A 26,129-nucleotide genomic window follows, 5' to 3' on the forward strand; every position below is an offset into this window, starting at 1 on the left:
TCACCATAAATAAAATTCTATTTATAACATAAAGGATATAATTGAATTTATTAATTGAAGGCACTAATAATGGGTTAGAAATCGTTTAATGAGAAATATATACAATTTATAAAAAAAAATCAAGTCAATTTTGGTAAATATCAAAATTTAGTTATTTCGGATAAATAAGTTTAGCATTTAGTATGTCTATAAAAAAAAACATGTAATTAAACTGACAAAGCTAGGCCTAAATCCACATCTGTTAATACTTAACAAGTACTTACTCAGATCCATTTCATTTTATGTGTCTTACTTTTTTTGTTAATCTGTTTCAAAAAAAAAAAAATACTTCTTTATATATTTTGTAACTCTTCTACTCTAACTTTCCACATAATATATTTAAAACCAGAAAATTCAAAGATACTTTGATACATTACACAGATGTTTAACTTAAGATCATAATATTTAAAGTTTTTTACTTTTCTGAATTTCACATCCGATTAAACTTAAACAAATAAATTAAAACGGAGGGAGTATCATTTATGGAGCTGTCCCAACTGTGCCAAATTCTTGTACTAGTAGTAAAAGAGAGAAGGGAAGAACGGAGCCCGAAACATAAGGAAAGGATGACGCGCATGCACATGCATGGAACGCCCTAGAATTAACAGGCGCGCGTGCCTTTTTATTTTATAATTACTCATCTCTCTCTAATATACTATACTATCATTTTTATTTTACTCCAGAAAACGACAGCTTCTAAAAGGCAAGTTAGCAATCCATACAGTATTTTAAAGAAATATTAACTTAAATAATTAATTAGCCAATTGCTTAAATTATATATCGGTTATAAAAATAAATTGTAATCGGATACGACTATTTTGGTAAAGATCCCATTTTTTACCAGAAATATTCTAATAATTATCTAATTCCCTTATGACATATTTATAAACTGTCAATCTGATCAGGGGCGAAGCTAGAGTGTCGAGAGCGGATTCGGCCGAACTCAGTAGCTTTGGTTCGAATCATGTATTTGTTTTAAAAGAATCATTGAATATGTATAAATTATTAATTTAGAACTCAATAGCATAAGACGATTAAAATCCCGAACCCATAAGCTTAAAATTCTGGCTTCGCCTCTGATTATTTGATCGGTTACTTCTGTAAAATCCAATTATCCGAAAACCATGAAAAGAAAAATCAGAAGCGTAGATGCCCTTTAATATAAGAATTTACTTATATACAATGACAGTACTAATATAACGTTATTATATATTTTAACATATTATAATAGGTAAACTACTTTATATTTCAATAGGTCTGAATAAACCGTAGTAAAATTGTTTTCAAATATGAAAAATGGTCATTTTTTTGATATGGATTAAAAATGAAATAAGTTCACGTAAATTGAAACGGATGGAGTAATAATTTGGAATGAGGGTAAAAGCTAAAATAACAAGAAGCTGACACAAAGAACATCTAGGGAAGTGAGAAAGAGGAACACCTAAAGCAAAGAACTTTGGAACCCCAGAATCAAGTGTAATTCTAATTCCTATCTGTCTTCAAACCCCAAGTAAAGAATAAAGAATAACAGAAACCAGAGAAACCCCACATCCACCCCCACCCACCCCTTATAAACATTATGCACCTACCCCCTTATAAACATTATGCACTATAAAATTAGACATAGAAAAGCTAAAGTTTCAGTCTTTGTATTGGAGACTGGAAACACTCCTCCCACTACCCCACCCCTCTAAAACTCCATCCTTCAAGAAGCTCATAATTTCAGTCTCTCTCTCTCCACTTAATTCCTTCTTCATTTTCATTCAAAATAAAAAAAAAAAAACAAAAATTAGTAGTACTACATGTCCTGATCACAACTCAATACAGTAGTATTTATTTGCCCACAGCCCACATGGAGTTAAAATTAAAACTCTAAAAATAGACGCACAACACAACCCATTCTTGTACATTTTATATTAGCTCATGCCTGGGAGTTGCTGTTAGTCAGAGAAGACTCAGAATTAGAAGGAGGAAAGAGAAGAAGGGAATTAATTCCATTATATTTTTTTAAAATTTTGAGAATTCTTGGAAATGGTGAAAAGAGTGATGAACATGTACTAGGCCTTTTTGGTTTCTTGAATTCTAGTTCTTGTGCTGGAAATTATGGATTTGCTGGAACAAAATAATTGGTGTTTTCTTCATCATTACACAAGAAGACAATGCCACTATTGTACACAACAAATACAGACGGATTTAGAGGAAGAATTACAAGAAGAAGAAACAAGAAATTGTTCCAATTCCACAAGAGTTGTTATGGCTTCTAGCTGTTCCAAAATTTCACCAATCATTTCCATTTTTGTTTTCTTTCTCTTCTTTATCTTCTCTGTTTGTCCTGTTTTGTCACTAGAAATAGAAAACTTCAACTTAGCCAACCAAACTTTTAAGCCAGGTGATGAACTTCAGAAGATGAAAATGATTAAATCTCATCTCATGAAAATCAATAAACCTTCCCTCAAGACAATTCAGGTATTACCACATTTCCATTCTTTTCCGTTTCCATTTTGTCATCTTTATTTTTTTTTTAATTGTCTTAATAAATCTTTGAATTGTGATACAGAGTCCTGATGGAGATATTATAGATTGTGTATTATCTCATCAACAACCAGCTTTTGATCATCCTCATTTGAAGGGCCAAAAACCTTTGGTACTCCTATTTATGATACTCATTTTTAATTTGTATTCTTTTTTCTTCACTAGTTTATTTATGTGGCTCGACCTGATATTTCTGGTTAAGTAAATTTTATCATTTACGGTGCTAATATAAATTAGTCGAACCAATGTATTTTAAATGTCTGATGATTAAAACAAATTAAAGTTTTACCATTCCGCTACACCTTTAAAAATGATTTTTTAAACTTGTATTCAAGATTTCGAAATGTTAATAATTTTGAATATTTTCTCCTATATTATAGGAACCACCTGAGAGGCCAAAAGGGCACAACTCGAATTCCATGGAATTCGAAAATTTCCAACTCTGGAGATTGTCTGGAGAAACATGTCCAGAAGGAACAATTCCAGTACGAAGAACAAAAGAACAAGACATTCTAAGAGCTAGTTCCATTCGAAGATTTGGTCGAAAAATTAGAAGACCGATTCGTAGAGACACTACTAATAATGGCCATGAGGTTTGTGTTTTTCTTAACTTGTTAATTAGTTTATTTCAAAAATTTATGCTGGAACTATTTTCATGTTAAACTATTCTATTTTCAGAATAATATTTCAACAACTTTAAGTAATTTTTTTTGTATGTGGTTGCTTTAACATGTTTTTGTGATCAAATGTTTGTTAGGTTACTATTTTTGGTCTATGCCGACTTTGATGTTTTTTCCCTTTTCCATATTTCACTAATTTCCAAATGCCTTTGCTTTGTCAATCTCCATCCATCTATTTCTACATTCAAATAATAGTCCTATAAACTTTATCATCCAAAATCAAGATTTTCAATTTTGAGATGCCCCATCTATTCTTCCTCATAAAATAAAATATGTATATTTTTAAATTATTTTCCTCTTAATTTTCTTAAAGAGAGCCTCTCTTTTTTCCTCTTACATTTTGTTACTTTTTCTATTTTTGGAAAAAACAGCATGCAGTAGGATATGTAACTGGAGAGCAGTATTATGGTGCAAAAGCAAGTATAAATGTGTGGGCACCTAAAGTTACCAACCAATACGAATTCAGTTTATCACAAATGTGGGTTATTTCTGGTTCATTTGGTGATGATCTCAACACCATTGAAGCTGGTTGGCAGGCATGTTCTTATTTATTTCTTTCACTTTATATTATACAACAACGACGACCAAGTGAAATTCCACTATTGAGGCTTCCGATATAAAATACTATGCAGTCATATAATATAATCTAATATTTCGTTAGAGTATACAAAATATTTACACTATCAAATTAAGTTGGCCTATAACAACAAGTAATTTCTTAGTATCAAGCGATATAGTAACTTAGAGAATAGGTTTCTATCTTTTTCTAGTTCTATTTGACCGCCTTAACTGTTTATTTTCCCTAATTTATTCCGAGATCATTTTTAAATAAAAAAGGGTTCACTGTTTTAAGATATTTTTATAAATTTTTGAGTTTCACCGGTAAGTCAATTCCTTCATAATTGAAGAAAATTTAAATTGGTAGAGATTGTTTTTCTCAGTACTTTTATGGAAAACGCGGTTTCTCCGATTTAAATGTGAAATGTACTCCAAAGGGTGGATAGTACTGAAAGAGCGAACCATTTCCTTTAGTTTCATTTAAAGCATCCATTAAACCTTCAGCTACCTTTCAAAATCAAAGAATCCATAGAATATTTATTTTTCCTGCTGTGCTGCAATGAAATTAATTAAGATAGCTAAATTATTTCATTTAATTACAACAGGTAAGCCCAGAGCTATATGGGGACAATTACCCACGGTTCTTCACCTACTGGACTGTAAGTTTTTACATACTGCATTTGTATTTCTTTATCCTTGTGATAATTAACATAAAGCGACAATCTATTAAAATCCAAAATATTTCTTGAGTACTAATTTGTATCGATTTATGTTTTTCTAATGATTTATACAGAGCGATGCATATCAAGCTACAGGATGTTACAATTTGTTGTGTTCAGGATTTGTTCAGACCAATAATAAAATAGCAATTGGGGCAGCAATTTCTCCAACATCCTCTTATAATGGTGGACAATATGATATCAGCATCTTGATTTGGAAGGTAATTACACTTTTATTTATTAAAGAAAAGAAAGATTTTAATTTTTCTTTCCTAAAAACTTTGCCGTTTTTCCATAAGAATGTTAATTAAATTTTCGAAAAACCAATTAATTAATACATTTAAGAATTTTTCTTTCAACCGATAACTAAGATGATCGTAATTGAATCAAGAAAGTATGAATCATTTGCCTTTTTTTTTTTTTCCCGCTCAACCAAACCCCTTTCTTTGGCGCGTTTTCGGTAATTCCGCGGCTTTGGTAATTCGAAATTTAGAATCAATGGTATTGTCTTCTCTCTTTTTTTTTAAATTTATTTTACGTTGCCTCTTTATCTTTTCTTCCTACTTTTTTCTTATATTTTTGTTCTAAGCTAGCTAATTTAGTTTCTTCGGTTGAGGTCCAATATTGTTAAAATGCTTCATTTAAATGGGTATTTTACTTAATCGTGCAGACAGAAAATGGTTCTGAATTATTCATTTAATAAGTTGTTCAAAAATTAAAAGTAAAGGCAAAAAAAACAAAAACAAAAAAGCATTTAACATGAATTTACATCATGCTTGCATGTGTGTATGTATATACCAAAAGGGAAATCTTAAAGTAGCATTCATCGTATATTATTCAGTGGAAGTAATCATTTTGTTTGTGCTTTTTTTTTTACCCCCACTTTGTAAGATTCTCTTGACTCTTCTTTCCCAAGCAAATTAAAGAATTCTCTGACCCATCCACTTGTTATTATTTTTCACTTTGCCCCCCACTTCATAATTAGCTCTCAAAATCTCATCCTTTGACTTAAAATTTGAAGAATTCCAATTAAAAGGCAATAAACAACATTATGGCTGGGACGTCAAATCCTTTTTGCCGCCGCAAGGTTGGCTAATCGTACGCAGCAGGCTCGGCAAAGTCTCACAGTATGAGATTTGGGCAGCGTTGGACAAAAAGGAGTGGAAAGATCTTATTTCCTCTAAGGGGTGGAGATCTATAGAAAAACACTTTGACCTCTTCGGGTCTAGTGGTGCTTGCGGCTTTTCTTATTTCGGATTGGATTGAAAATACTGGACAGGAAAACAAACTGTCAAGCCTTTCAAGCCCTACTAACTAAAGGGGATGCGCATGTTTCGTTACACCTTTTCCTCAATTTAGCTATAAAACTAAACCATCTCCATTAACTTCTTTTCTTTCTCTTTCATCGCAATGAGTGTATTTCAAATACTCCTAGATGATTTATCTGATTTCAAAATAATTAATTTCCCTTATTCCTCCCCCTAAAACCTCTATACATGGGATATTATCACTTTTAACCTGTACCAAAAGCTATTTAAATCTGGTAGCAAAAAAAGTGTATAAAATTTGTATATAACATACATAATGTATATATATATATATATAAAATATTTAAATTTTATACATTTTTCAACTATTATTTTTACCGCGGCTATACGATGTCATTTGTAATGACTTAGATTATATATATATATGCAGGATCCGAAGCATGGACATTGGTGGCTGGAATTTGGATCAGGAGTATTGGTAGGATATTGGCCATCATTTTTATTTACACATCTTAGGGGTTCAGCAAGTATGATACAATTTGGAGGTGAAATAGTGAATAGTAAAGGAGGCAATGGATTTCACACATCCACACAAATGGGAAGTGGTCATTTTGCTGGTGAAGGTTTTGGAAAAGCTTCTTATTTTCGGAATTTACAAGTCGTCGATTGGGACAATAGTTTAATACCATTGTCTAATCTCAAAGTCTTGGCTGATCATCCTAATTGTTATGATATTCAAGGTGGGATTAATCGTGTTTGGGGTAATTATTTTTATTATGGAGGACCTGGAAGAAACCAACGTTGTCCTTAAATTAAACATATTTTTTTTTTAAAAATCTTTTTGGTTCTTTGTTTTGGGTGATTGGGGTGTACTTTTTATTCTTTCCATTGTATTCTCAAGTCTACCAAGTGGTTCATTAAATTAGTTATACCACCTTTAACTAGGGGAGTCGTGTAAATTTTGGCAAAGAGAATAGTGAATATAATATAGTATGTTTTTTGCTGTGCTAATTATTTAACACTCTTTCGTATTTTCTATTTTTTCCCTATCATGAAGAGTGTCAATTTCCAATTAAATGTTGATGCTTAGCTTGTAGTAATTTGATACCTGTTATGCACATATGTTTTCCTTAAAATATACATATTCCTTACGTCATGGCATAAGTGACACTTTCTGTTTTGCGAATATCAAACTAGATGGCTGACTGTTAACTGTTTTATTCACCATTGATGAGAGGATATTACAACTTATAATATTTTTTTTATGTAAATCTTTATTTAGAAAATGATATTATCTATGTCCAATTTAACCCTCAAAGTAGGTTAATTGGCTTTCAAAAAGAAAGTGACAAATAACTAGAGACATGCATATGGAGCAAGTGTTTTCAGGACGAAAATGTAGGCGGTCCAAGGAACAATTGTATTACGTACCCACATTTAAACACTAAGATTACACTGATAATCATAACCATCATTTCTAAATCCACACACCAGTAATCAAGTAGCACTAGTAATTATTGTTAATTAGTACGTAGCATCAGTTTTATCTCTTTGACAAAGCTAAAGTTAGAAATTCCAAGAGCCAAGACATTTTCATAGGAAATTTACCATCAATATGCCTTTAAGAAATGGAAAGAGAGGAGGATGGCAGAAAACAGACTTAAATTGGACTACACTTTGGTATTCACTAAGGGGGGCCGGCTCATTACATCTTTACTTGATGTACAAGATATTCTGTAGAACTTAATGAATGAATGGAAGATTGAGTAAGAGTAAAGTAAGTCCTACATATTGTAGGCCTTTTAGACCGAAAATGATAATTTATTAGAATAAATATTCCTCTCGTAAAGTACTTTGTTTGAAACCCTTTTTTTCAAACCATAACTAATCTTTAAAGATCATAAAAATGAGAAACACAAAATTAAGAAATATAACTTACCAATATTAATCAGTACAATGACATTGAGAAGTTCTTTTATACGACAGTCGACATCTATACAATTTATCTCCTTAATGACTACATTGTGGTATATACAAAAGATTAAGACTTCTAATGGACCTTACACTTTGTGAAGGTGAATTAGTCGGGTCCCATTGTGAATTGGATACCGGATGGGAACTTAAAACGTTTTTTTTAAATAAATAAATTTATCGGCTTTTGTATATTAGTTGTAGGATTTTGTTTTTGTTACTCTTAGGTAGGTGAAGAGTGCTAAAATATATAGGTGGCGGCATGCAGTGTTGGCTCAGGTAGATGTGATAATTTTTTTCTTCAATTGGAGCATTAAGGCTATTGATAGATAGATGCCATTAACTGTTCTTCTGCTACTTCTTAATGAATCCACCAACTTTCACAGATTGTGATTGTATGAAAACAATATTGATCTCAAGTTCTGATATGTGGCAGACTCGTTTTTGGGAGGGCCACTTGAGAAGCATTCAATTTTGCAATTAAAATTTGGAAAAACTTTGACAATGAATATGAAAGAAGGGTCGGTACAATTGGGGACTAGATATATATAATAATCATTTCGTGGGGATATGACGGATGACATTTGTTGACCTTTGCCATATAAATTGTGATGGATTACGGCCTAGTGTGCAACGAAATGGGAAAATATTGAGAGATTAATATTTAAACCACATCATAAGCAAAAGATGCTAGATGAATCCTTTTCATTTGTTTGAGTGTTAGTGGGTAGAGTTTTCGATATCTAAATGTAGCTAGTGCTAGATTGAATGGTCTAAGTGCATACTTGCACACTCGCCTAATAATCAAACTTAAATAGTTATCCACTCAACCGTTTAAACTAAAAATAGCTGGCAGATATATAATATATGTATAATTTATATAATCATTATATAATTTATGTATACGAACTACAAAAGGTAAACAGTGAATTTGGGTGGATATTTGTGTAAACATCCGTAAACTAAATAGATTAAATTGTGATGGACCATGGGGTCAATGTTGATAGATCATATTTATACCTACGAAAGTTCTATCAACGCATATCTTGCATTTAAGGGTGACTTCTCATACGTACCTTTGCACATATTAGAATTAGTTGTACGCAACTTATCACTCTCCATTAATATTGGACATTCAAGATATCATCAATGTCCACGTTCTCTAGAACATTTGTAGGGAATTATAACGTCATCAGCTAGAGAATTCTATATAATCTGATTTCATTTGGATATTATCATTTACACGCGATAATATATGACATGGACAATTAGTAACTCGTATCTATATGTATGGACTAAAATAAAATAGAATGTTTACATTCCTATACATTATATGAAACTATATTACCTTCCCTACTCAAGTTTTACTATAATTATATTTTATATACCCAATTATCATTTATGTACATTTTAAGGAAATTAATGATAATAATTATTATCCTAAAATCACTCTAACGTATCTTCCATTCCCTCCACGTTTCTCTCTCTACATCCCACCCCCTCTCCCCCGCGTATCTTACACAAAAAAGCAGCAATTCCACCAATGACAGTCATTAAAAAACTTTGAAGCTTTGAATTCGAATTTGGGTTTTCAAAAAATATTATTTGTTTGAATTAAGTGTTGTTGCAAAGAATTGGGATTCTCTCTACGTCTCTCTATATCTCTCAATCCCTAATTTCAGTAATGTAAATAAAAAAGAGAGCAACAATTCCACCGTTGACAGCCATTAAAAAGCTTTGAATTCGAATTTGGGTCTTCAAAAAACATTATTTGTTTAGATCGAGTGTTGTTGCAAACAATTGGGAATATGGTTTGGAGTTTATATCTCAATTTTGAGGGTGTTTTAGTGAAGATTAGACTTGATTTTGGCTGAATTTCAGATTGAAACTCGAAGAAGAAGAAGAAGAAGAAGAAGAAGACATGATATATATTATATTTATGAAATTGTAGTAAAATTGTATTCTGTTGTTTATATATATATATATATATATATATATATATATATATATATATATATATATATATATATATATTTACTAACAATTTTTTTTACTACCCAGGGTTTCGATACATTTCGCAATTGAGAAATCTCTACTGGCGCGGGTGCTATCCGAGAACAATTAGCCGATCTAGATTTACGAATTATTATAGAGAATTCGTTGGTAGAATGGGAAGAATTGAGGGAAGAAGGGCACACAAGGAATGAATGGGAAGATCGAAAAGTTGGAAGAAGAAAGGACTTTTTGGTTAGACGAGTGGAATTGGCTAAGCATTTTATTCGAACAAATATAGAGCCAGAATGGATGGTTTTGTGTCTATTACCAGTTCTTCCTCCTGAGTTGAGACCGATCATTCAGATAGATGGGGGTAAACTAATGAGCTCAGATATTAATGAACTCTATAGAAGAGTTATCTATCGGAACAATACCCTTACCGATCTATTAACAACAAGTAGATCTACGCCAGGAGAATTAGTAATGTGTCAGGAGAAATTAGTACAAGAAGCCGTGGATACACTTCTTGATAATGGAATCCGGGGACAACCAATGAGGGACAGTCATAATAAAGTTTACAAGTCATTTTCTGATGTAATTGAAGGCAAAGAGGGAAGATTTCGTGAGACTCTGCTTGGCAAACAAGTCGATTATTCAGGACGTTCTATCATTGTCGTGGATCCTTCACTTTCATTACATCGATGTGGATTGCCTCGTGAAATAGCAATAGAACTTTTCCAGACATTTGTAATTCGTGGTCTAATTAGACAACATATTGCTTCGAACATAGGAGTTGCTAAGAGTAAAATTCGAGAAAAAGAGCCGATTGTTTGGGAAATCCTTCAAGAAGTTATGCAGGGACATCCTGTATTGCTGAATAGAGCACCCACTTTGCATAGATTAGGCATACAGGCATTCCAGCCCGTTTTAGTGGAAGGGCGCGCTATTTGTTTACATCCATTAGTTTGCAAAGGATTCAATGCTGATTTTGATGGAGATCAAATGGCTGTTCATGTACCTTTATCCTTGAAGGCTCAAGTAGAGGCCTGTTTACTTATGTTTTCTCATATGAATCTTTTGTCTCCGGCTATTGGGTAGAAAAATTGTATTCTGTTGTTTATATATTTTTCTTTTATTTATTTAACTATTGTATGAAAGTTGAACAACATTGTATTAAAATTATATTTAAGTTGCATGATATTGTAGTTATATATAACTGAGTAGAAATAATGTATGAAAATTGTAGATAAATTGTATAATATATATAATATATAATTAGTTGTATGAAATTTGTTTTTACTATGTATAAATCAGATACAAAATATACAAAAGACATATTGTATAAATTTTGTATTTAAGTTATATGTTATTGTAGTTGTATTTAACTGGGTAGAAATAGTATGTGAAATAGATAAGTTGTATAATATATAATTAGTTGTATGAAATTTATTTTTACTGTGTATAAATCAAATACAAAATATACAAAAGACATATTATATAAAATTTGTATAAATTATATTTAAATGGTATGATATTGTAGTTGTATATAATCATTGAATTATGAACAACTTTCAAAACTCTGTCCCAAGGAAATGGGCTTTGTTATACTGCCGTGCTTGCATATTCCCTAGCAAAAAGTATCCATTTCTTCTGATATTGATAAATCTGCTTCTGCTTCTGGAGGAAACTTGGAGTGGGAATCCATCTTCCAACTGCTATCTGCCCCTAAGCATAAAAATATAGAAGGGTATAACTTTTTCCTTCTCGTTGTTAATGATACAATTAATTGTACAGACGAAACCTTTTGTCCAAAGGCAGATTTCCTTGTATTTTTTGTAACATTTCAAATCTCAAAATTCAGCCCATGATGCCTACCTATATTTCTGTCTCTTGGGAATCAACCTTAACATTTGTTCGATTATATCGTCAGCAGTCAGCACTAACAAAGAAAAGAAGAAAAAAATGAAAACCCGCATTCTTATGATAACTGTAGATTTAAAATATTTCGACATCCAAGCGTGGGTGGAAGATCGAGAAAAGGGGAAAGAGGAGCGAAAAAAGGAAAATGATGTAACTATATCCCTTGATTGAAAGCACAAATAATGGATTGAGAGTATTTGAAGGTGGATTATATATATTTTGTAAACAAAACTTATTTATGCGGGGTAATTAACTAAACATGAACATTAAAGATAATAAAATTTCAAATAGTGTATAAGAATAAAAAAATTCCAAATAAAATTGTGTTGAAATTTGACCGCGAGCTTGATAAAATTTGAACTCAAATTTCGATAGAGGCGGACTGTTCACCTCAAACTCTTAAACAGTAACACTTGCAAATTTGTATTGAACTTACTCCCAATTAGTTCAATAAAAAGCTATGTGCTAACATTTCCTTAAAGAATCTTGCTTTCTATTCTCTCTGAAGCAAAGATAAATTTACTATTTAGATGACTCAACATCGGTGGTGTATAGTGTCTCCAACTTTAATGATAGAACTATTGGTATTTTTTTTTTTTATGTGTGTGGTATTGTTGCTCCCTAATCCACTTTGATATTTGGATTAAAGTATATATATTTATATGTATATAGTCTTTCATTTTATTCGTGTTTCGTGGATTTCGGATGTGAAATGTATTGATTTATGATAATTCGTGGTGTTTTTATGTGTAAGAATCATCCGGAGGCAATATGAGGTGAAAGGTGCGAGATTAGAGCCAAAAAGGAGCAAAGTTGAAATATGGCCATTTGTAGCGCCACAAGCAGCGTAGGGGCGCTACATGTGGTGCAGAAGTCAGAATCTTTATTTTCCCAGCGCCAGGGATAGCGCCCTACGCTACCCAGGGCGCTGGTGACAGGAAGTTTTTCCTACTTCGTCCGTGACAAGGTTAATTCGGTCCAAGACATGCCCAACGCGTATAAAAGCAAGACTAAGCCTATTTTGAGAGGAGACACCACTTTGAAGGAAAAATACACACGAGGAACACCCGGGAGCGAGAATATCTCAGTTTTCTTCATCTGTTCTTAGTATTTTCAATTATTCAACACTTATAAATTTGTTTTGATATTATCACGAGTGGCTAAAAGCCATAGTTCTGGGTTTGTGATTTAGCCATGAATATTGTTGTTTAAAGTTGACTTAACCTTGATTACAGTTCACCAATATATGATTGTTTCCTTAATTCTGTGATTAATTGCTATGCTTGCGAAAACTACGTTTAGATTAGAGAAGAATTGAAGAGAGCATGATCTTAACTCTTGTGTGTGTGTGTGGGGGGGGGGGGAGATTTATGGTTAGGAGAGGAATATACCTAGTTACCGTGCTTAATTAAATATCATAATCTTAGTGCGTTCTTAATAGATATTCCATAGGAATATATACGTTAATATATTTTGAATAGGCGAGTAGGAATCCGGGAGAATACTACGAGAGAAATTGTCTGATTAGTTAGCAACCATGAGTGAATTGTATGATAGGGAGAGTTAACTAGAGCATAATAGGATTGGTGAATCGATCATAACCCTGGAATATTTGTCTCTACTGAATACACAACAACTATTTTGCTGCTTGATAAATTAGTTACTTGTTAGAATTAGTGCTTGGTATAATCACACTTTTGAACTCCAAAATATTTGACTGAATAATAATCTTGGTGAAACCAATAGGTAGTTACACAAGTCTCTGTGGGTTCGATACTCGACTTATTATTTTATTACTTGTACGACCACGTATACTTGCGTGTGCGTTTGGGAGCAACAAGTTTTTGGCGCCGTTGCCGGGGACTTTAATATTGACTACTTTCTAATATTTACTTTAGTTGTTTATTTTATCAAGTCTAACGTTTCTTTTTGATTGCTCAGCTCTCAGGAATTTTGATTGAATACGAAGGGTCAGAAGCCATGATAGATTTCAAGGCTTTGACCCCGAACCTGAGAGAACATTTCACATGAGCTTGAGGGAAGCAAGGGATACAAATAATCTTTAAGCACTTGTTCAGTTTCCTGTGGTCATGGCGGAGGAGCAACATATGGTTGTTCAGGAAGTGGCGATGCCCAACATTTCTAATGTCACTTCCAGCATCGTGAAGCCCAGAATCACTGGGCTTTGAACTAAAATAGAGCATGATCCAGCTACTATATGCGAATGGACAATTTATGGGTCTTCCACACGAGGATCCACAACAACATATCCGAAACTTCTTGGAGATTAGTGATACTTATATCACTAACGTAGTCACTCCAGACTATGTGAGGCTCACACTGTTCCCATTTTCTCTGTTGGGTGAAGCAAAGCGGTGGTTGAAGGCTGAACCAGCTAGTTCTATTACATCATGGAATGATCTGGCGAAGTAATTTTTGGCAAGGTTCTTCCCTTCAGGCAAAACTGCAAAGATCAGAAATGAGATAGTTGCTTTTAAATAGAAATCGAGGGAGTCTTTATACTCAGCTTGGGAAAGGTTCAAAGGGTTTCCAGAGACTGTCCTCATCATAATCAGACAAATAAAGTGTTAGCTCACACTTTTATAGAAGGGCTAAATCCTGAGAAAAAGATTGTGATGGATGCTGCAGCGGGAGGTAAAGGGTTGGAGAAAAACTTTGATGAGATATATGCATTATTGAACAAATTCTCCAAAAGCAATCCTGATTGAAAGAAGAGATGGGCTGACACACAGTGCAAAAATATGCAGGGGTTCTCGAATTAGATGTCGTCTCTGTATTATCAGCACAGGTTGCCACATTGGCCAACCAAGTTAATAATATGACCTTGGTAATTAACAAGTAACAAGCTCAGCCAGTGCAACATGTTCAATTATTTTGTGAAGTATGTGAAGAGGGTCACACGAGCGACTTATTCCAGCTAATCCAGAGTCTGTCTATTTTGTGGGTAATGCAAATAGGGTCCAGACAAACCAGTATGGGAACACTTACAATCCTAACTGGAGGAACCACCCTAACTTCTCATGGGGTGGAAACTGAAGGTGCTCAGAATCAGTACAGGCCACAAGCTCCTCAACAACAATATAGACCACCACAAGCTGAATAACCTACAAACCTGATGAGTTATATTGAGGAGATGCTAAAGTAATTGATGGCTGACCAGCAGGCCCAAGTAGAAGCGATGAGAAATTTGGAGCGACAAATGGGACAACATTGCCAGTGCCCAAAATATTCGACCGGTTGGAGATCTTCCAAGCGACACTGAGGCTAATCCTAAGGCATCTATTAATACTGTATCATTGAGGAATGAGAGATTGTTAGAAGAAGTCCCATTGAAAAAGAGGAAGCAAGTGACCTTTCATGAGAAACTGGCCACTAGAGAAGCAGAATCAGAAAAAACAAAGGAGTCAAAAAAGCTAGTTGAAGGAGGCGGTGGCTAAGCAACCCCCACTATTAGTTGCGAGGCCACCACCCCCGTTCTCTCAAAGATTGCAGAAAGTGAAAGATAATGTCGCGTATAAAAAGTTTCTTGATATTTTGAAAGCAGGTGCAAATAAATATTCCACTGGTAGATGTCCTGCAAGAAGTGCCCAAATATGCCAAGTACATCAAGTACATAGTGGCAAATAAGAAGAGGTTGATAGAGTTCGAGACTGTGGCACTCATTGAAGAATGTAGCTCAAGACTTCAAAGCAAGCTACCTCACAAATTGAAGGATCCAGGTAGTTTCATTATCCAAATCTCGATTAGTAAGCACACAGTCGGGCGCTCTTTGTGTGATCTTGGGGCGAGCATCAATTGGTGCCGCTATCTGTATTCAGACAGTTGGGGTTGGATGAGCCTCACCCAACCACTGTAATTTTATAGTTGGCTGATCGCTTTCTTTCTCATCCCGAAGGAGTGATTGAAAATGTGTTAGTTCAAGTGGGTTCTTTTATATTCCATGCTAATTTTTTTTATCTTGGACTATGAGCCTAATCAGGAAGTCTCATTTATTTTGGGGCGTCCATTCTTAGCCACGGGCTGAGCTATCATTGATGTACGTGAAAGAAAGATGATGATAAGAGTGGGTGATTGAGTGGAGGTATCCAATGTGTATAAAACACTCAGATTACCAGTCCACTATGACGAGCTATCCATGATTTATGTGGTGGGAAGTGATGTGACGTCATTGGTACCTTATATGAGCCCCATAGATCCTCTTGAATGAACCTTGATTGGGGATGAAGACGACAGTAAAGAAGCGATGATGGAAGAAATTGAGCAAGTACTTAACATGTCTTGCAGTTATGTCCATGGGTTTTGGAGATTTAAGGAGTTGGACATGCCTGTTACTTTGACCCCTCCTAAGCCATCTATTGAAGAAGCTCCAAAGCTAGAGCTTAAGCCCCTTCCAGCGCATCTGCGCTATGCTTATTTAGGGAACTCTGAGACATTGCTAGTGATTATCTTATCTATCTTGATCGATATGCAAGAAGACAAATTGCTCAGAGTGCTTCGTGAACATAAAAAGGCTATTGGGTGGACAATTGTCGACATCAAAGGATTTGGTCCATCATTTTGCATGCATAAAATCTTTTTGGAAAATGGACACTGCCCAGTGTTGAGCAACAAAGGATATTAAATTTCATTATGAAAGAGGTCGTTAAGAAGGAAGTAATTAAGTGGCTCGATGCAGGTATCATCTTCACTATTTCTGACAGCAACTAGGTAAGCCCAATGCAATGTGTGCCTAAAAAGGGGAGATGACTGTTGTAGAGAATGAGAAAATGAACTAATTCCTACTCGCACTGTGGCGGGATGGAGAGTTTGTATTGAATACAGAAGACTTAACAAAGCAACCCGCAAAAACCACTTCCCACTTCCCTTCATTGACCAAATGTTGGACAGATCGGCTGGGCATGAATACTATTGCTAATTGATGGTTATTCGGGTTACAACCAGATTGTCGTATGCCCAGAAGATCAGGAGAAGACCACTTCTACATATCCTTATGGTACTTTCACTTTCAACCAGATTGTCGTTGCTCGGGGTTCTATAGACACTTCATTAGAAAGGAAGGATATCACAAAGGCTCAAAACAACTAAGATAACAGGGTTAATTTATTTACAACTTTTGGAATCCATTTTAAAAACTTTGCCCCAATTCTGAAACAAGGGAATTTGATTCTTTTTTTTAAGATGGAATTTCTAAGAAAGACTGTCCCACTCTCAACTTCGTGGGATTATGAAATATTTGATTTGGTATGACTGAACCGTAAGGCTGCCTACGAATCAGGTCAAACGTAGTTCACAACTACTTTTGTTACTATTTTCCTTTTTTTTTCTTTTTTCTTTTTCTTCTCTTTTTTTTTTCTTTTTTTATCTCTATTTTTCTCTTCTTTTTTGTTTGAATTTTCCTTTTGGAATGAACTTTCTAAAGCAAACCTATGGGGACATGAACATTTTTTTCGTATGACTCTAACTTGATTCCAAAAGAGAGGAGGTCGAAGAAATCAGTACATGCTCAAAAGGGTATCGAATGGTATAAGTGTTTGGGTAGCTAAAAGAGGGCCTCCCGATCCCTGAAAAGGCCAAGTATGGCACATGCAACTTGAAGATAAAAAATGAAGATCATGCATGGCGTTTCTTTTGCAGCATCGTCATTGGTATCACATATATGCCTTCCACCTTTCTTTGGTGCCTTGTCAAGTATATAGCTCTTCTTGGGTGATTTCTTCTTTACAATGGATATCCTCCGTCAATTCGGAGAAAACTTTCTTGACTTTAACTTGTAACTTGAGATGCACTTGAACTCAAAGTTGCTTGCTTCAAATTGTCTAGGACACACTTTCTTGTAATAAATTCTTGTCGTCCTCTTAACTTCCCAAATTATCTGCCCCAGTTTCACACAGTTCGGGCTTCAAATGATCTCAAAATGTCCAAATCTGTACTTATTTCCCTCAAGTGCCCCCTATCATCTTCAAAATTATTTCATTGCTTTATGATTAAACTAACTTTTAAGACCAGGCCTAGAATTATGCGTGCATGTCATGTCACTGGAGCCAGCATGAAAAGAATTATAAAAGGAGAAAAGAACTAAACAAAAAAATGACTAGAAATAACAGAAAACAGAAAACTACACTAGAGAGACGGTGAAACAGTTCGAACAACAAAACAAGCAAAATAAACTAGGTTACAACCCTAGAACAGACCTAGATAACACTGAATAAGTTATTACGACTAAAGGAACTAGGCAAAATAAAAGGATAGAAGGGTTTGAGTCACAAGACAATATCCGGATTACAACCCTGAAAATAACCCAGACAACAGAAATGACAACAAAATAAACCACCAAGACTCCTCCCCGGTTAGCCAAGGGATGGGGCATATTTCAAATTACCAACCATGACATCTTATCCAGTGAGTTTCGCATCAACATTACTAGGACCTTCACAAGTCTCCATCACATTGACTTTAGCAAATTGCATTTGGGTCCCTTTTGCTGGCTCGTTCTTAAGATTAACCTCTGATAGCACTGAAAGCTTTGCAGCATGTGGACCTCCGAGGATCTCAGAAGAATTCTCATATTCCTTTTCAAAATGAATCATACCTACCATATGCGTCTCATTATGAACAAGCGATGGACTTTGGCTAGTGTCTACTGCATTTGGATTTTGCACGACATTGTCACCTGCATCAATAAGCTTCTGAATTGCTTTTTTCAGATGCCAACACTTTGATGTGCTGTGACCCGGGGCATCAGAGCAATATGCGCACATTTGAGAATAATCAAAATTCTTTGGAAAAGGGTTTGACATTTTTATCTGAATTGGCTTCAACATGTCTAATTGCCTCAACCTTTGGTACAAATTAGCATATGATTCTCTTTCTTCCATCCAAACTTACTGAGATGTTTTGAATGTCTTTTGTAGTGTTCTTCAATGCCGAATAACTCATGATTTTTCCTGACTTGATTCCCTCTTCTACCATCTCCCCCATTTTTACCACATCATTGAAAGGTTTACCCAAGGTCGGGATCAAATGACTGAAGTAGGTGGGCCCCTGGGCTTGTAGGAAAAGCTCAACCATTTCTTCTTTACCAATCGGGGGACTGGCTCGAGCAGCCTGTTCCCTCTATCTGAGCCCAAACTCCCTAAAGCTTTCCTCCGGTTTCTTTTCCATCTTAGATAGGGAGGAGCGGTCTGGGGTAATGTCTATATTATATTGAAAGTGTCGAACAAAATCCTGAGCCAAGTCATCCCATGCATGCCACTTATTGATATCTTGACGAGTATACCATTGCAAAGCTCCCCTAGTCAGGCCCTCTCTGAAATATGCCATCAACAAATCATCTTTCCCACCAACACTTCTCATTTCACTGCAATAACCCCTCAAATGGGATACTGGACCTCCACGCCCATCATACAAGTTAAACTTTGGCATTTTAAACCCCGCGGGCAGATGAACATCAAGGAACATACCCAAGTCATTGTAAGACATTTTAACCTGATTTCACATCCCTTGCATGCTCCTTAAGGACTATTCTATACCTTTCAGTGGGTATCATGAGTTTTAAGTGGGTGTTCATTGTTGGGGATAGTGGATATGACAGGAGGGCAATTTTGGGGAAAGGTAATTGGAGGACGAGTGATGGAGCTACTAGGGTGGTTGGGAAAGCTGTGATAAGCGGGTGGATTTAGAGAGTATGGGGTATCATCTGGCACTATGACCAGAGTTTGGGTAAGGGTAGCATCTAAGAAGCTAGGTGGTGGCGGGGGTGGTGCCTTCCCAGTCATCCAAGCCTGATACATGTCCGCCATGTGTTGTCTTAACATCCTTACCTCTTCAACCAACCCATTACCCTATTCAACCAATTGCTTTTGGGCACCAGTATCAACCGACTCGATTTCGTTGCCGTCTGCCATTGCCTTTTGACCTTATGTTGTTGAGAAGAGTTACCACTTTAAGAACCACAAACCAACCACTTTTCTGCTATGATGAGGATAACCAAAAGGAACAAAATGGGGTCATCACGTTAGTGTTTGGGCATTTAACTGTAAAAATACCATATTGGGTGCAATGCACCTAGCAACAATTAACGGTTTTAGAATGACTTCAAGGGTCACAAGGTCACTTAGCATCATCCCAATTTGTTCCCTTCAATCTTCTCTTTTCGTTTCTTTTCTAGCACTTGCTTGCTCATTTTCCTTCCCTTTTTTTCCGAATTATCACTCTTTTCTTTCCTCTCATTTTTTCACGACCCCGGTTTGCCCTCCGTGAACCATCATGACTACACCTAGTCTCTATGACTAGGTAAGCCTAAATTCGCGGAAGATACCCAACTTGCGAAAATAAACAATTTAAAAAACAAAAATCAAGCAATAACAGTGTGTAAATGTGCCGCTCGGCATACACCATGTTTAACTTTCAATACCCAAACATAAATCCAAGACCCGGAAACCCGTAAATCACAAGAAAAGAAAGAAATACTACATAGCTCTAACTCCGGAATTTCTAATAAAGAACAGAAATGTACAGAAGTGCTAAATACTAAAGGCAGGAATAGAAAGGGACTCCTTGGTCTGCGGACGCGACAGATGTACCTCAGAGTCTCTACGCAGTCGCCTCCCTCAATGATAGTAGGCCTGATCAGCAGTACGTGGATCTGCACATGAAAAACATGCGCAGAAGAGGCATGAGTACACAATAACGGTACTCAGTAAGTGCCAAGCCTAACCTCGGTTGGGTAGTGACGAGGAAGGTTAGGGCCCTACTGAAGTTAAATAAAATATAAAGGTTGTGAGAACGTGATTTTTGCCCTATATGAATTACTCCCACAAATTCAAAACAAAATAATCTCTTTCATTATTTGCGAATTTCGTAGCATTTTTGTTATTATTTGCATTTGTCTGCTCATGTTTATTTTTGCGAATCACAAAAATAACTTATTTTTGCACTTTTTAATTTTAGATTTGATTTTTGATAGTTTCTCTTTTAGTTTGATTTTTAATTATTTGTGGTAATTTAGAGTTAATTAATCTAGTTTGGTAGGATGATTTTTATTAGGAAATTAATTGAGATTTTTATTTTTGAGAAGAAAAGAGTTGTTAAAATAAAAAGAAAAGAATGGGAAAGATCAGATAATTGGACCTTCTTTAATTCTAAATTTCCTAAGCCCAAACCAAACACCCCATACCCGCCCAATTGAAACCCAGACCCGCCCCAATACCCGCCCAATTGCAGCTCAGACCCGCCCTAATACCCGGTCCGGCCATTCATTAAATCAAACGACGCCGTTTTGGGTTTGTGAATCTGAGCCGTTAATCTCCCCTTGATGAAATAGCTTAGAACTAAAGCTCCGAAATGGACCCCCCCTCAGAACCCCCATCCCGTCTCTCATCTCCCTCAACTCAAAAACCCTAGAGACCATCAGCCGCCCTCAAAGTCTCTCCATCATCTCCGGTGGCGCCGCCGCCTTGCAACACCCCAAACCACCCCAAAATCACACCCCTAGACCATCTCATCCTCCTCCCTCCCAATATCAACCCAGTTCCTCTCGAATCCCTCTCGATCTCTTCGAATCCCAAATCTGAGTTCGGAACCCTAGAATATCAAATCACCTTATCGTTGACTCCATTGGCATGCATGACCATGAGACTTCGTTTATCTCAAGTTTGGAGCTCTGATTCATCACAAATTGATGTTGTTCATTTGTTCTTGACAAAGAACAAATGAATAACATTAGTTTCGTTAAATTAGTTCGGGTTCGTAGTTTAAGTCGGTAAGTCTTCTTTATTTTTTCTTTTCTTTTTAGTTTCGTGTTGTTTCACCTTCATATTCCTTTCTTCTTTTTCGTTTCTTCTAATGCTTGTTTCTCTTATTGAAAAGTGATAAAAGTCTCAAGTCTAGTTTTCCCTCTTGGTTAAAGTAGTGATCGTATTTGCTCCTGTGAATTCTCAGTTTCCCCCTTTTAAATTTTTGAACGATGTTATCTGTTTTCTTTCGGTTAATTATAATACTGCCCTTTTGATAATTAGCTTAAGTTAGACCTTTGTTAATTTAGTTTGGATTTGGTATTTTAGCTTAAAAAGAAGATCAATTGTTAGTTTAGATTTTGGGCTTTTGAAGTGGTTCATTTGTTTCTCCTTTCTGCTTCTCATTGATTTAGCTAAATGGGATTCTAAATGACGTTCGGTCCATAAGTTCAAATTCTGGCCTGTTCATTTGGGGTTTGGACCTTGGGTCAGCATTGACCCATACCCAGGGGTAATAATAGGGGTTTAAGGGGGCAATTTGGGAATTCTAGGGGTAAGGAAATCTTAGTAACAGACTATGAAGCTTCCTAGAAGCTGGGGAGGGGACTATTCTGAGTTCTGATTTCTAAACTAGGGGTATTTGAGCAAAAATGAAAACTCTAGAAGGTTTTAAGTGCAAAACATAGTTTATTTCTGCAGCCCTAATGCCTTGCCTATAAAGGACCCTTACTTGATATTGAAGTCAGACTTATGGATAGATAAAAGATTAGAGAAAATTAAAAACGGCTGAAAAATACTGAAAGAGTTTGAATAATTAGAAAAATACAAAGAAAAATCACAGAATCACTACTACATTGAAGTTTTTTTCTTCAATTCTTGGGGTTTTCAAATTTTTGAAGTAATCTCTGATTCATTTTGGGCTCGAAAAGTTTTAAAGAAGTTGGATTTGCTATTGTTGAATTCTTGAAGTGCTTCTGCTTCTGCTACTGATCTTCTCACCTTTTCTTTTGCTCTAATTGCATCAGTTATTCTCTTGAAACTATGGAGGAAATGAAGTTTGATTAAGTTTTGTGTAAAGATCTGTGAACCGAACTGGAGTTAAATGAAAAATACTAGTCCCTGTTGTGATTACTGCTTGATTCTGCCATGTTATTATTCATGTTTTTAGTCTAGTTTGTTGTGGATACTTCATTCCTGGATACATATTTAGTTTTAAATGCTGGGTTAGACTTTGTTTGAATATAGGTGATTCAGGAGTGTTTTAAAACTTAGTATAATATGTGTTAGTTGAAGACTATGACCCCTAATTTAATTAGTCAAGGCTGGCTGGTTTGGATATATGTTTCATAGCTGTGGGTTGAATTCTAAGTTTAAACCTTTCATGTTGTTGGTTTAGCAAGTTTGGTTTGGGTTTATTTCCCATTGATTATTGTAGATCTGCTCCTGTATAGCTTGAAATGCCGTACAATAGTTTTAGAATTGTCATTTAATTCTGCTTTTGATCAGATTTAGTTTTCGTTGGCAAGTTTGATATCAGGTGGTCTAGTTTAAATGTGCTATGCTTGGATCAGAATTTAGTACGAGGTGGGGCCTTTGAGTTTTGTTGTTGATTGGTGAATAACTTGTGTAAAGGTTTGTTATTGCAACTAGGAATTGTATCTTAATTTTAGAACCTATGTTAGCATAAAAATGTGCTTTGCATCTGATTCAAGGACTATCAGTACTTGTTTTACTCCAGATTTTCTTGAATGATCCTCAAACATCAGTGCTGAATTTGTATTGGGTTGCCTTCTTTGGCCCAATTGCATCAATTTTTCCTTCGGCAATGGGGTTCCCTATCTGGGCTTCACGTCAAGCCCAATTGTGTCTCGTGCCTGATCATATAGCAATTGGCAGCTGGCCATTGGGCCTATAGTCAGCCTGTGCCTCCTTATTGGTTTATTGGTTATTATAATTTTGTTTAAACATCTGTCCAAAGTAAATCAAAAATCCCCTTAGCTTTTCTTTAATTAATTAAATTCTTAGAATTAGTTTGAGGCGTGCTTATTAGGCAAGACATAGTTGATGGCCCTCAAGGCTTAGTTGAGTTTTCCTTTTAAAATGGGAATTAAGGGGTGCCATGCCAAACAAAACTCTTAAATGCCTGGCCTTCATTTAATTATTTCTTTCAATTTTTTAGGATTCAAGGCGCACCATTTAGCGAATTTTCCATGGCCCTCGCAAAGTTAAAAATGCGTAGTTGCTTTAGGCGCATTATTTTAATAATTAACTTCCCTAAACTCGGGTGTGCATTTCATGTGACCCAAATCCAAATCCTAACAACGCTAAATAAAATATGTCGCAGACCGCGGGTGTATTTCATGTGGCGTGATCCAAAGTCATGTTTTGTATAACGTTGGAATCTTCATAAAAATGAACAAAAGCGTTTTTAAAATGCATATAGGTTTGAAATATCTTAAAATGAGATAATAGGCCTATAATAATAATTGAGCAACTGTGCTAGAACCACGGAATCCGGGAATGCCTAACACCTTCTCCCGGTTAAAAGAATTCCTTACCCGAATTTCTGTGTTCGCAGACTGTAAAACAGAGTCAATCTTTCCTCGATTCGGGATTTGAACCGGTGACTTGGGACACCATAAAATTATCCCAATTGGCGACTCTAAATTTTAATGATCCCGTTTCGATTGTCACTTTAAGTTGGAAAAAATTCCCTTATATACTCTTCCGGGGTGTAGTAAAAAGGAGGTGTGACAAAGGTTAATAGTATAGAACAGAACAGTATAAATGAGTACAACAGTAAAATAATACAGGGTGAACAGAACAGCAACAACTATACAGAACCAGGTAAACATGGAAACGAAATACAACTCAGCACCGATAGTAACAATCGGGGATCTCCCAGGATACCGTTCTGTAGTCCCATCTTTACATATCCAGTAGATCTCTCGGGATACTATCCCGTAGTCCATCATATATATATAGCCGAAGGATATCCCGGGATACCGTCCCGTAGTCCAACTCATAGTGCGCGGGGATCTACCGAAATCCCGTTCCGTAGTCCCAAATGTAAATACCTAGTAATGGGGGAATCTACCTGGTGCATTCCCGTAGTTCCATATAACTGTGCGGGGGGATCTACCGAGAATCTATCCCGTAGTCCCAAAGTAAATATGCAGGGGGATCTACTGGGAATCTAACCCGTAGTCCTAAAGTAAACAGACAAGGGGGGGAGCTACTGGAATCCCACATCCGTAGTCCCAATGTAAATACACAACAGCAACAACGAAATATTCAGAGAAGAGAAATTTCATGTTAAGGCAACAAATAATTCTAGCCTAGCACGTTGCACAGAGTTCAGGTAAACAGATTGAATAATTAAAGCAATTAAATCACTCAGACATGCTTTCCTAAACTAACAACGGGCTTAATAGTACAAATAATAATAGCAGGAGAAGGAACATACTAATAAGTACTTAAAGAAAATCAGATTTCCAAGAATTTGCACAAGTACACACTCGTCACCTCACGTACAAGGCATTTCAATTACCAAATATATCAATCATAAGGGGAAGGCCCCCCACACAAGGTTAGGCAAGCCACTTACCTCGAACGGTTCAAAAATCAACCTAACACCACGTCTTTGCCACGAGTACTCGACTCCAAATGGCCCAAATCTATTCAATTCAATTGCATAATGTAAATAACACTTCAAGTAACTGATTTTACAATTAATTTCTAAGCTAATACGCAAAATTATGTAAAATGATCAAAACGTCCCTCGGGCCCACATGGTCAAAGCCCGAGGTTCGAACCAAAACTCGATTACTCATTCCCCCATGAACCCAAATATATAATTTATTTTGAAATAGGACTCCAAATCAAGGTCCAAATCCTCAATTTTTGAAAAACCTAGGTTTTACCCAAAACTCCCAATTTCCCCCATGAAAATCTTTTATTTTAAGTTGAAATCATGTTAAAAGATGTTTATGATTGAAGGAAATGAGTTAAAATTAACTTACAATCGATTTGGAAGAAGAGTTGTTCTTGGAAAATCACCCAAAGGAGTTTGTGTTTTGAAAAGATGTGAAAAATGGGTTTAAAATCGTCTAAGTATAAAGTTGCAGGTCGCAAGCATGGGAAATGCGAACAGGGGTTCGCAATTGCAAACCCCGACCTCTGCTAAATCTTGGGAATTGCAATGCGAACCCTTCAGGAAAGTTGGACCTTCGCATTTGCGAACAGAATGCTGCATTTGCGATTGGGGAATTGCGAAGAATGGGTCGCATTTGCGACCCAAGGCTGGACGGGTATTTTCGCATTTGCGAAGGAATACTCGCATTTGCGAGCAAGGCAGGTCTGGAATGTTTTTCGCATTTGTGATCCATCCTTCATATTTGTGAAGCCTGCAAGCCTGATCATACCAGCAAAAAATTCTGCAACTTTCTAAGTTCCAAAAGCACCCCATGGCCTATCCGAAACTCTCCTGAGCCCTATGGGCTCCAAACCAATTATATACACAACCTCAAAACCATCCCACGAACTTATTCGTGTAATAAAATCACCAAAATAACCTCAATAACAACGAATAAAACCTCAAAATCACAGAATTTTCTCAAACTTCTTAAAACATCAACTTTAGCAATTTAGGTCCGAATCACGTCAAATGACATCCGTTTTCATCAAATTTTA

The 26,129-nt window shown here is 35.7% G+C and overlaps 1 protein-coding gene and 1 non-coding gene across 2 annotated transcripts; one reads left to right on the forward strand and one right to left on the reverse strand.

Moving 5' to 3' along the window:
- The first annotated feature begins 1,662 nt into the window (after positions 1 to 1,662).
- Positions 1,663 to 6,807, forward strand: LOC107775772 (protein neprosin). Its single transcript, XM_016595548.2, has 7 exons — positions 1,663 to 2,505; positions 2,597 to 2,683; positions 2,952 to 3,164; positions 3,623 to 3,787; positions 4,415 to 4,468; positions 4,603 to 4,749; positions 6,227 to 6,807. The coding sequence occupies exons 1-7, from the start codon at positions 2,143 to 2,145 to the stop codon at positions 6,605 to 6,607; spliced, it is 1,410 nt and encodes a 469-aa protein (XP_016451034.2). The 5' UTR covers positions 1,663 to 2,142; the 3' UTR covers positions 6,608 to 6,807.
- A 7,344-nt stretch (positions 6,808 to 14,151) lies between these two features.
- On the reverse strand, positions 14,152 to 14,255 carry LOC142174988 (small nucleolar RNA R71). The gene has a single exon (XR_012704185.1). It is a non-coding gene; the product is annotated as a small nucleolar RNA R71 (small nucleolar RNA).
- Positions 14,256 to 26,129: the final 11,874 nt, after the last annotated feature.

This window comes from Nicotiana tabacum, chromosome 20 (assembly GCF_000715075.1).
Source record: "Nicotiana tabacum cultivar K326 chromosome 20, ASM71507v2, whole genome shotgun sequence".
Taxonomy (NCBI): Eukaryota; Viridiplantae; Streptophyta; class Magnoliopsida; order Solanales; family Solanaceae; genus Nicotiana; species Nicotiana tabacum.

What these genes read in the sequence shown, in the direction of transcription:
- LOC107775772 (XM_016595548.2), top strand. Translation starts at nt 2,143, where the DNA reads ATGGATTTGCTGGAACAAAATAATTGGTGTTTTCTTCATCATTACACA. An exon ending in CTTCCCTCAAGACAATTCAG is followed by an intron (nt 2,506 to 2,596) that starts GTATTACCACAT and finishes ATTGTGATACAG; the next exon opens with AGTCCTGATGGAGATATTAT. An exon ending in CCATTGAAGCTGGTTGGCAG is followed by an intron (nt 3,788 to 4,414) that starts GCATGTTCTTAT and finishes TAATTACAACAG; the next exon opens with GTAAGCCCAGAGCTATATGG.